The sequence below is a fragment of the Benincasa hispida genome, chromosome 11 (assembly GCF_027475165.1).
Source record: "Benincasa hispida cultivar pf3 chromosome 11, pf3_genome.v1.1, whole genome shotgun sequence".
Lineage (NCBI taxonomy): Eukaryota > Viridiplantae > Streptophyta > Magnoliopsida > Cucurbitales > Cucurbitaceae > Benincasa > Benincasa hispida.
Window position 1 is genome coordinate 85,228,869 of NC_143488.1, and position 12,869 is coordinate 85,241,737.

Consider the following 12,869-nt stretch of genomic DNA (forward strand, 5'->3'; position numbering starts at 1 on the left):
ATGGTTTCATTTTTAGTATTTTGTGTTTTTCAAAGGTTATGTTTGTTTTCTACCAAACTTCTATATTATGGGTTTCACATTTTTTTTTTTTTTAAAGAATCACTCTAATTTTAATCAAATTCTAAAAACTCACAATATATATTTTTTAATTTTCAAAATTTGATTTAATTTTTTAAAACATTAACAAAAAGTATATAACTAAACCATGAAACTTATATATATGGAAAATTGAAATAGTGTCTAAGCTTAATATTCAAAAACTCAAAACTCAAAATAAATACATATTTGATAACCATTTGGTTTTTAGTTTTTGAAAACCGTGTTTTTTTTTTTTTTTTACCATTTCTTCATTTATTTTTTAAGCGATAGTCATTTGAATTCTTAGTCAAATTGTAGAAACATTAAAAAATAAATAAATAGAAACACATTTAAAAAACTATCTTTATTTAATTTAGTTTTCAAAACTTGACTTGGATTCGGAAAAATAAAATTCATCCTTATTCTTATATCCCTATTTATATACCAAACAACATTTGTAAAAGGATGTGTAGAGAGGATGCATGAGTATTGAGCAATACCATAGGCATTCATTTTACACACAAATAAAAAATAATTTACCAAGTTTTTCTCTTACTTACTTTATACCCCTATTTATATCATTCCCCATAGCAACTTCCATTTCCATCTTCCACCCTTCCTTAAACAATGAGTGGAGGACCTCAACAAGTTCTTTCCACCCCTCTCTACGATCTCATAATCTTAGGAGCCACTGGTTTCACAGGCAAGTACGTTGTCCGTGAAGCTCTCAAATTCCTCAACCCATCTCCTTCTTCTCCTCTCAAATCTCTCGCTCTCGCCGGTCGAGACCACGCCAAACTCACCAAAGCCCTCAAATGGGCAGCTCATCCCCTGCCTCCGCCGCCCATTCCCCTCCTTATTTCCAATATCGCCGAACCCCAATCCATTCACCACCTCTGCTCCCAAACCAAGCTGATTCTGAACTGCGTTGGGCCGTTCCGCCGACACGGTGAGCCGGTGGTTGCGGCGTGCGTGGAAACAGGGTGCGATTACTTGGACATATGTGGGGAGCCAGAGTTTATGGAGAGAATGGAGGCAGAGTATGATGAGAGGGCGGTTGAGAGTGGGAGTTTGGTGGTTTCGGGATGTGGGTTTGATTCGGTTCCAGCTGAATTGGGTTTGATTTACAATTCGAGGCAATGGGTTGGGAAATCAGCGCCGAGTTGGGTGGAAGCGTATGTGAGCGTGGAGTATGATAGAGGAATGGGTTTCAACTTTGGGACTTACGAATCCGCTGTTTTGGGTGTGGCTAATCATGCCGAGTTGGTTCGACTCAGACGCTCAAGACCCCCTACACGTCGCCCAATAATGGTCAGCAATAATTTCTCTCTACTCATATATCCTACAACCAACCTCTCAACTTTTTAATATACAAAGAAAAAAAAGTTGCCACGTGCCAATTATAATTTTTTTAAAAAAATAAATTATTAAAATAATCACCTTTTTTTTTTTATGTGAATAAAATATAGATCTTTTACTTTCACCTTAAATTTTTGGATTGAAGATTGAAGATTTTAAAATATTTTAATCATTTCTAAATATTGGTAAACTAAAAGAAATTTTTATTTAAAAAACGGAAAGAGAAAGATTAGGTTGATCCACCCTCATCCTAAAAAGTGAAGGTATGATCTAATCCCAATGGTCTAAAGCATCATTTGATCTTGGATTAGGTAGGTCAAATTTTCAATAGTCAAGTTCATGATCCAACCTTTAGACTTGACTCATTGGATCAAAATTTTGGGATGAGCTTTGATTAGGCTTGAGTCGACTTATTTGATTAGTTCATTAAATATTAATTATCTAACTATATATATATATATTAATTAGATCTTCTCAAAGAAATATTATATCAAAATTTATTATATTTTTATTGATTTTTTATAAAGTTTTATTTAATATTTAGTTTTCTTAAAAGGCTTTATTTTTTTTTTTTTTTTTTTAACACTTTTTAAATTTTATGTTATTTAAAAACTTTGATATATTTAAAAAGTAATATTTAAAAATATACTTGTTTAATATATAAAATATATACTTTTGGTTAGCCTAATGATAAGTTCAACCCAATGTGGCGATCCAAATACATGTCCCAAAAGGGTTGGCCCATATTTTTCTAAATGGTAATCTATATTCACTCCAATTGAGTAAATGTGTGAGAATGAGTTAGGTTGGTCAAACATTGACTTTGGACTGAACTTGGGCTGGACTTTAATCGATTTTTGAGCTTCGAGCCCATTGATAAGCCTGAAGGTGGATGAATCAATTTTTTGTTTACCGTTCATTTGATCGTTTAACCATAGTTTATCACAATTTGTAACGTGGCAAACACTACTTTCTTCTTTTTCTTAAATATCATTGAGTTTTCTTTCTTCAGTAGTTGGAGTAAACTGCAAAAAGTACACCCAAATACTGCTAAATTTTAATTATTTAATGAAATAATCATATTTATGTATTGAAAATATAATGTTACTTTGCTAGTAAAATTAGAAAGTAATGTTTAAGAAATTTAAGAGAAAGAAGTACTATTTTAAAAACAAATAAAAGTATTTGTTTTTTCAAAATTAAGTTTATAAACACTCATAAATTTATTTTATTTTATTTTTTTTAAATTCTGAATTTTGAAAACTAAAAGAAAAAGTTGTGTGATATCATTTATAGACCTGTTTTTGTTTTTAAATTTTCTCCATGAAAATTATGGTAATAAAAAGAAGAAGCACAATTTTCAAAAGTTTAGAATTAAAGTTATCAAATGGATCAACAAATAGTTTTTTTTTTTTCTTTTTTTTTTTAAACTAGTTATTGTCTTTAAACTTTTGCTATGAATTTATATGTTTCTTCTTTAAGAAATATGAAATTATTGTAAAGAAAATGATAGAAAAGAAGCAAAATTTCAAATAAAAAATATAAAGTCAAGTATTTATTTGAAGGACTTTAAATTGTTTTGAATTATTGTTATATACAATAAATATTTAATTAAATTTGCAATTATTTTTTTAAAATGTTTACCAACAAAATAAACAAAATCTTCATAATAATTATTGCTTTATTACATGAAGTTTCATATTAAGAAACATTTAAAATAAACATCAAAACCACTACTTCTAGTGAATATGTGCTTTAACCTAACGCTACTTAATATATACTATCTCTATATTTCTTGAAGTTAGAAATTCATTCGCTACTAAAAAAACTCTTTTATGTTTTGGAATAAAATCTGAATCCAACAGACTCTAAATAATATATAAAAACTGTACAAATTGGAATTGACAAACTTCTTTTTTCTTTTTAATTTTTTAGAAAATCAAATCGACCGACAAATATGGTTATGAACCAACCTAGCCTACTCCATTCAATTGATTTCTTAAAATTTTTAAATTTCAATCCTTACACCCCATTAAGAATACTTGTCAATATAATATGTTGGAAAGGGAACCCTCAACGAACGGGCGAACGGTCAAAAAATGACGGTCGGGCAAGGAACAAAACTTGCAAAACAGAAGCTTGTTATAGGCTGAGTCACAGATATCGCTTTCTTTAAGACATTTCTCGGCTCCGCCCAAGTGTGCAAGCAGGTCACCAATACGGCCACGTCGTCCCTAGGATAAAACAACCCAAAAACATTCTCGGTTAGAAATAATCCGTCACCGACAGGAAACTCACACCTTCAGACTGGATTGCTCGGAAAAAGGGAAAAACAAAAGAGAGGGAGTGATTGAGAGCATCATTGGGAGAATGAAAAAATGATGTGTCTGAAACACTTGAAATAAAAATAATTATTATAACAAACAAAATAAAAAAAAAATTATTTAAAAAAATAGTCACACACGCGCCTCGCCTTGCCTCGTCTGGACGGCGGCGCGTGTGTGAGATTTTCATTGTACCCACATTGGTCTATCTTCTCACTCTCTCCAAAACATGGGTACCTCTTGAGGTCCAAACCCAAGGTCTAATATGGGAGTATAAGAAGTAGAGTTCATTCCTTAACTTAACTAATGTAGGATTCTCAAAAGTCATTTCCATTAAAAATTCAATTTTCAGCAACAATCCCCCACTTGAAAATTTAAAAATATAAGAAAAACATTTTCCATCGAGTAGTTTCAGTCCATACAACACTATGCATAAGTAAAGGTATTTTACGATTTGAACCTTTACGTAGTGTAGATGATTCAGAATATACTAAAGTAACCCTGGTTTTGAACTCTATCTCTAACAACATCTCACACGCAATGTCATTAGGGTGTAGTTCGAATGCCCGTGCTTTAAGACCTAACACGTGTATCCCCGGTTTAGTGAACGCTCTAGAGAGTTTGCCTAAAAAAACTCCACAGGAAGCAGCTCCTACTTCCACATTCACATACACATAGGTGAGTCTATCAAGAGTACTCCTGTAGCTAGGTATCGCACATGACATCAAGTATAGATCTCATTAAGAACTGCGTTCAACCTCTCTTACGTTTCAGGATATCATGCTCAAACTTTATGTCATAGGAATGGAACTCCGGGTTCATTTTAGCACGATTCACTAAATATCACTTGGTTATTTATGAGTCTATAGGTATGAGTTTCATCCTTTATGAGGTCTTGAAAACCTTCTCTCTGGTCAGTTCTTTTGTTAAAGGATCGACCAAGTTCTCATCAGTCCGTATATGATCCACTCTAACGACACCAGTAGTGAGAAACTCTCTAATGGTACTGTGCTTATGATGTATTTGTCGTATCTTTATGTTATAAAGACGATTTTGAACTTTTGCAATTGTTGCAGTACTATCGCAATAGATCAATATGGCTGGTACCAGCTTTTCCTATTGGGGAATCTTTGATAGCAGACTTCTAAGCTAGCCTGCTTCTTTACCAGCTGTCGCTAGTGCTATTATTTCTAACTCTATCATAGATTGAGCTAAAATAATCTGTTTCTTGGACTTCCAAGAGATAACTTCGCCTACTATATTGAAGATATAGCCATATGTAGCCTTTGAATCATCCGAGAGGGAGTTCCAATCAGCATCGCTGAATCCTTCCAGAACAACAGGAAACTTATAATGTAACTCTAGGTTTTGGGTTTTCTTCAAGTACCTCATAAACATTTCTATAGCATTCTAATGCTCTAAACTAGGTTTTCTTGTAAACCTTCAAAGGAATCTTACAGCATAAGCTATATCAGACCTAGTGCAAAGATTATTTTCAAATTTATAGTAGATGTATTTGTCACTTTCATTAACCTTGAAACCTTTAGATAGGATTAGGTTATCAAAATTTTCATGCCATTGCTTAGAAGCTTGTTTTAGACCATAGAGAGATATATCTAGTTTACAAACCTTATTTTCTTGACCATGGACTAAAAAACCTTCAGGTTGTTCCATGTAAATTTCTTCTTCAAGTTCACCATTTAAGAAGACGATTTTTACATCCATTTGATGTACTACGAGGTTATAAAGAGCAGCGAGAGATAACAAAACACGGATTGAGGTAATTCTAGTGACAGGGGAAAAGGTGTCAAAGAAGTCTATGTTTTCTCTTTGTTTAAAGCCCTTTGCCACTAACCTTGTTTTAAACTTGTCAACTGTTCCATCAAGTCTAAGTTTTTTCTTAAGATTCATTTGCATCCTATTGTCTTGCAACCTAGGGGATTTACTAAGTGCCAAGTCCTATTTGACTCAAGTGGGTTCATCTCATCATTTATGGCTCCTTGCCATAAGTTGGCATCTACTAAGGACAAGGCAACTTTTAGATCTTTAGGATTTTCTTCTATGTTATAGGTCTGGAAGTCATTCCTGAAATCCTTGGCGATTCTAGATCTTTTGCTTCTTCTAGGTTCTGGTTTGGTTTCTTTTATAGAGGTTCAATTTCTAACTAGGGATAGATTAGTGGATCCCGAGCCTCTACTATTTTTCGATTTAAAAGGAAATCTATTCTCAAAGAAATCGACATCATTTGACTCAATGATCACTTGGTTTACTAGATCACAGAACCTATAGGCTTTACTATTTATAGCATAGCCTATAAAGACACACTCATAGGCTCTACTAGCTAGCTTTTTTCTTTTCGGGTCTGGAATCCTTACATCGGCTAGACAACCCATTGTTCTAAAATTGACAAGTTTGGTTTCTTATTCTTGAGGATTTCGTAAGATGAAGTTGTGTTTTTAGACTTTGGGATTCTATTTAGAAGATAACACACGGTAAGGATGATTTCACCCCATCAATAAGACGTGACTTCTGAATTAAGTAAAATAACAACTACTAGCTCAACTAAAATTCTATTTTTCCTTTTGGCTTTTCCGTTTATTTCAAGAGAGTAGGGTGCAGTCTTTTCGTGTATTATTCTATGTGAGTTAAAGAACTCATTAAAGTTGTTTGAGCCGTACTCAATTCCCCTATCACTATGAAGTCTTTTAATCTTTCTATTAAATTGATTTTGTACTTCAGATACAAACATTTTGAAGGCATCAAATGCATCACCTTTGTTTTTCAACAAATATACAAAAGTAAAATCAGAGCAATCATCAATAAAAGTAATAAAATATATTTTACTATTCCTAGTCAAGATGCCATCAAATTCACATAAATCAGAATGAATCAAGTCTAGAGGTTCAGATATCCTAAGTACAGATTTATGCAGATTTTTAGTAATTTTAGTTTGATTACAATATTCCCATTTATCAAATTCATTTAGGGAACTTAGGTATCATTTTCAGCCTAATCATGTTACTAATTAGTTTCTTATTAACATGATAGTGTCGAGCATGCCAAACATTCATAGACACAACATATACACAAAAGATCTCATTTTATTAAGGTTGAAATTTAATTTGAACATTCCCTCTGTTGCATAACCCTTCCCTTCAAGTACATTATTCTTAGTGCGGGTATATAAGTTTGTTCCTATGGTTTGAGTAAATCTGACCTTGTTGAGGAGATAGCCTGAGACTAAGTTCTTTCTTATCTCCGAAGTGTGCAAGACATCCTTCAACGTGAAGGTCTTCTCAAAAGTGAACTTCAGCTCCACCTTGTCAGTTCCAACAACTTTCATAGAGTGGTGATCCTCTAACAGAATATTATTATCCGTAGTTTCAGTATAGGTTTTAAAGAGACTAAGGTGTTGACAAACATGGCGCATAGCGCTAGTGTCTATCCACCATCCCTCAGAACCACCAGTCATATTTACTTCTATGATCATGGAAACTAACGGTTCTTCTGTCAGGTTCGCCTTACCAGTAGGACGACATTTGTTTCTACAGTTCCTAGCCATTTGTTCAAGTTTGTTATAATTAAAGCAAAGGAACTATACTGTTTCTTCTAAAGGGGGTTTCTGCTTTTTTTTGTTGGTTCTGGTTGTTGGACCATGGTTTTGACCATTTCTCTTTATCCGCTTTGATTTTTGGTCAGGTTTGACCATGGCAAAGGTGGATCTCCTAAGTACGACATTCACCTCCTCCCTCTGGTCCTACTTTCGGGCTTCCTCTTCAATCCTTAGCCGGGTGATAAGACTCTCCAAGGAAAACTCCTTGGTCTTATGGCTCGACGTTTTCTTAAAATCTTTCCACAAAGGGGGCAGTTTATCAATAATAACAATAAATTTAAATTGTTTGTCTAGAGGCATACCTTCAGTAATTATCTCATGGGCTATCTTCTGCAGTTCATAGGACTGGGCATCCACAGATTTGTTATCAGTTATCTGAAACTTGAGGTAATGGCTGACAACATATTTCTTGGACCCAACCTCCTCGATGTCGTACTTCTTTTGCAGGGCGTCCTAAACTTCCTTTGCAGTCTTCATTGTGTTGTAGTAGTCATACAGATTATCAATCAAACCATTTAATATAAAATTTTTACGTAAAAAATGTTTCTCCTCCCAGTCAGCAGATTCTTTTATCTGTTGTTCAGTTGGATCTTCTATCAAGACGGTTGGCTTATCCATAGTACAAACGCTGGCAACCTTTTTTACGGTAAGAAAAAACATCTTCTACTTCTACCCTTTGAGGTTTGCTCCTTCGAATCGGAATGAACGGTTGAGGTCTGATGTCATAATGTCGTTGTTGCTTGCAAAGGCTATTACAAAATTTTGGTAGATGGGAGTTGTTTTAAAATTGTTGGAAATGGGAATCCTCAAATGATGAACAGGACAACAACAAACGGGCGAACGGTAAGGAAATGACGATCGGGCAAGGAACGAAACCTGCAAGAAGCTCGTTATAGATTGAGTCACAGATCTCACTCTCTTTAAGATATTTTGTGGTTCTGCCCAAGTGTGCAAGTAGGTCACCAATACGGCCATTCGTCCTCATGATAAAAAAAAAGGTATTGGTTGGAAATGCACCATCATCGATTGGAAACTCACACCTTTAAATTGGATTGCTCAGAAAAACAGAAGAGAGGGAGTGATTGAGAGCATTGGGAGAATGAAAAAAATGATGTGTGAGAGGGAAGTGGGGCCCAGCCACCCGAACATGTGCCTTGCCTAGCCACGCCATGCCATGTTCGTCCGATCAAACGGACGGGGGCACACGGTGGGATTTCTACCATACCCACATTGATCTATCTCCTCACTCCCTCTCAAACATAGATACCCCTTAGGGTCCAAAACCAAAGTCCAACATGAGAGTATAAGAAGTAGAGTTCATTCCTCAACTTAACCAGTATGGGATTCTCAAAAGCTATTTTCCTTAAAAACTCAATTTTCACCAACATAATATTTAACTATTTATTACTTGAAAATCTTGCCAAATTTATTTGCTTTAACTGATTATTGTTGTTATTTAATTACCAAGTTGATTTATGGGTGCTGGGTTATAATAATATGTGTTTATACATACTATTTGGTTGAGTTATGATAATATGTGTTTAGATACATACTATTTAATCTGAATTAAATGATGAAAGAGCTAAGATAACTACAAAATAATAAACAACATAGACAATGAGGATTTTCAAATAATTTACTATAACTAAGTATGAATTATAATAATCGAGAGTTTCAACTATTATAATGGGAGGCTCATTAGTCCACTCCACTCAAGATAAGTTGGTGACTCACATTCTCTTATATGTTTTGTTATGAAGTTAATATATTATTAAAAGGTGGGACTAAAGACAATATTTTATATTAGGAAAGCAAGGGAGCAAGGTTAAGATAGTATTATAACAAACCTATAAAATAAATTTCTAGAAATAAGATACTTCTACAGTATAACATTATAACGTGAGGGCAGGTTTGGGAGTGTTTTTAGAAATAGTTATTTTAACAAAATTAATTTATTAATAAATGATTTGTTAAAAGTGATTTTAATTAAATCATTTTAATGTTTGGTCAACACTTTTAAAATTGATTTTATACCAATCAAAATTAAAATTGATTTCATTTGACTTAAGGATATGTTTGGAATTGTCTTCTAGAATAAGTGTTCTGTGTTAAATTATTTAATTATAATTAATTGTGTAAAAGTGTTATAAATAATGTTATTATTTGATAATCCATAAATTTAATCCAATCCAACTAAAATGAGTTGATAATAACCTGATTCAAATCGTAATAAGATTATATTGAATTGATCTGATTGTTCGGTTCATTAAATTTTTTGAAAACCCATATATAGTTGTGTTTTTAGAATCTTGAACATGCTTGAAATTAATTAATGATTCCAAGCTCTGAGGTTGTTGAATTTTTGCAGATTCCTGGATCTGTTCTTCCTAAGAAACCTTTAATAGAGCACAACAAGGATCTAGGCCTTTGGGCTGTGAGATTACCTTCGGCTGATTCAAGTGTAATTCGAAGAACACTCTCTACTTTAGCTGAAAATCCCCGAGGCCTTCCTGGCCTGAACGAAACTCCTGAAGACATCGAACAAAGAAAGAAATTTTGGTCATCAGTGAAGCCAGCTCGTTTCGGAGTAAAGATTTGCTCGAAATCCTACTTTGAAATCCGACGGTTTGTGGCAGCTGGGATTTTGATAGGGATGTTTGCTAAATATTCATTTGGAAGGTGGCTTCTCTTGACATTCCCTTTCATTTTTAGCATTGGTTTGTTCAAAAAGAAAGGTCCAGAAGATGAAGTAAAAAATGGCTCGTTCAAAATGTGGTTCGTGGGACGTGGGTTTGATGATAGTGGAGAAGATGAAGAAGGATATAATAAGGAAATTGTAACGAGATTGATGGGGCCTGAGCCTGGGTATACAACCACTTCCATAATCCTTATTCAATGTGCTTTGATTGTTCTAACTAAACGTGGGGTTCTGCCAAAAGGAGGAGTTCTAACTCCAGGTATTGTGTTTGGACCAACTGATCTTCAACAAAGACTTCAAGAGAATGGCATATCTTTTGACGTTATTCCAAAGAATGCTTAGAGAATGTGTGTGGTGATGCGGGTTTAATTTAGATCGTATATATATTATTATTATTATTATTGCAATCGTTATTGTTTTCAACCTTTAACTTCAAGAGAAAAGAGAGAATGTGATGAGCTATGTGCATGTGACTAATATTATTATTGTTCCATTTGTTTCTTTTTTCTAATTTGACGCCTTATTTGGAATGATTTACGAAAAAAATGTTTTTCAAGAATGCATATTTTGGATAAAAACTCTTCCGAATAAAAACACATATACATGTTTGGCAACTCTTTTTCAACAGTGTTTTTATATAAAAATTTGTTTGGTTTTGTTATATACTAGTTTCAAATTACTATAAAAGAATTTGCAGATGGAGGTGATGGTCGGAGTTGACCAATGGTCATCGGATATGGTGGTCGGAGGTAGCCAGTGTCGGTCGTTGGAGATGGTGATCGTAGGTTGACTGATTAAGGTTACCGGAAGTGGTGATCGGAGGTTGGCCGATGGAGGGTCACCGGAAGAGGTGGTCGGAGGTTGGCCAATAGCTATCACCAGATGTGGCAGACGGCAACCGTTGGAAGTGGTGGCTGGAGATTGGCCCGTGGCGGTTGCTGGAGATTATGGTTGGAGGTTTGTCGGTAGCGATTATTGAAGTTTTCCATACAAATTAGGGAGAGATTAACCATTAAACACTTAAAATTCATTTTTCTAAAAGTTAGTTTCAAGCGTTTATCCCAAAACTAACTTATTTTATAAACTCATTTTTTTAAAATCCATTTTAAGTAGTTGGCAAACACATGAATATTTTTCAAAATAACTTATTTATTAATTTAATCACTTAGAGAGGTATTCCAAACACACCCTAGTATGGCTAAAAACCACTTTTGGTTTCTAAACTTTCATGAAATGCAACAATTTAGTTCCAATACTTTAAAATTTGCAAAAATTTAAGAATTATTTGGATGTTGAGTTAGTTATATTATTATAGTCTATAAATTATAATAGTATATGGAATATAATAGTCTGTTTGGAGTACCAACTGTTTTAGTGTGAGTCATAATCATATGTGTTTTAGGCGCTGATTATTGCACCAATTATATTCTCCCTTAGGCAGGCTAATGGGGTGGGGCTATTGGGTTGAAAATGAAGGGTTACACTTACTAGAAAATATTAAGGAAGTTAATGATTTATTAACCAAATCAATGATAGTTAAATATTATAAGAATAAAAGTTATTCTGATGCAATATTTGATCGAAAATGTTTCAATTCAGTGAAGGAATAATTGCACACCCCGAGGTGGCATTTATTCTAAATCTCTAAAGTCTCATTGCAAAATTAAATGATATTAAGATTCATTAATTTTTTTCTAAATTTTATTGGATAAAATGAGTTTTTGAAAAAATATCTAATATAAATAATTTGTTTTGTTTTAGCACTCTTATAATCATGACTAGCACTGTTATTTTGTTACTTTGTGTCGACAAATTAACTGACAAAAATTATATTAGTTGGAAAAATACGATAAACACTATCTTGGTCATCAATGACCTAAAATTTGCCCTAACAGATGAGTATCCTCCAATCCCTGGACCCAACGCATCACGAAATGTTCATGATGCCTATGTCGAGTAGACTAAGGCCAAGAAGAGGCTTGAGCTTACATTTTAGCAAGCTTAACTGAAGTCTTGGCCAAAAAGCATAAGGTCATGATCACTGCACGTGAGATCATAGAGTCACTACATGAGATGTTTGGGCAATCGTCCACACATCTCAAGCACAACGCTCTCAAGTTCATCTTCAACACCAGGATGAACGAAGGATCATCTATTAGGAAGCATGTCCTTAACATGATGGTCCACTTCAACGTGGCAGAAATGAATGGGGCTATTATAGACGAGTCCAGCCAAGTAAGCTTTATCCTGAAGACTCTTCCAAAGAGTTTCTTGTAGTTACGCAGCAACACTGTAATGAACAAAATGGAATACATTCTTATGACTCTTCTCAACGAGTTGCTGACTTACGAGTCCTTGACGAAAGTCAAAGGACAATATGGGCAGGCAAATGTTGCCAGTTCCTCAAAAAAATTCACATGGGTTCTACCTCTAGGATGAAGTCTGCACCTTATTCTTCTGACTAAAGAAATAGAAGAAGAAGAAAGGTGGTAAGGGGAATAAAGCTACCCCTGTTGTTTCCGTCCACAAGGGAAAAAAGGCTAAGGTTGCAAAGGGAACCTGTTTTTATTGCAACTAGGATAAGGATTAGAAAAGGAACTGTCCAAAATATTTAGCTAAGAAGAAGAAAGCAAAAGAAAGTAAATATGATTTACTAGTTTTTAAAACTTGATTAGTGGAAAATGATGATTCTGCCTGGATATTTGATTCAGGGGCCACTAACCACTTTTTCTCTTTCTCTATAGGAAACTAGTCCATGATGGCACCTAGAGGCTATAGATATGACTCTGCGAGTTAG

The 12,869-nt window shown here is 34.1% G+C and overlaps 1 protein-coding gene across 1 annotated transcript; it reads left to right on the plus strand.

The window, feature by feature from the left end:
• The first annotated feature begins 496 nt into the window (after positions 1–496).
• On the plus strand, positions 497–10,583 carry LOC120090284 (putative mitochondrial saccharopine dehydrogenase-like oxidoreductase At5g39410). The gene is made up of 2 exons (XM_090306641.1): positions 497–1,389; positions 9,743–10,583. Exons 1-2 carry the CDS (start codon positions 706–708, stop codon positions 10,412–10,414), a joined length of 1,356 nt encoding a protein of 451 aa, XP_090162767.1. The 5' UTR covers positions 497–705; the 3' UTR covers positions 10,415–10,583.
• The last annotated feature ends 2,286 nt before the right edge of the window (positions 10,584–12,869 follow it).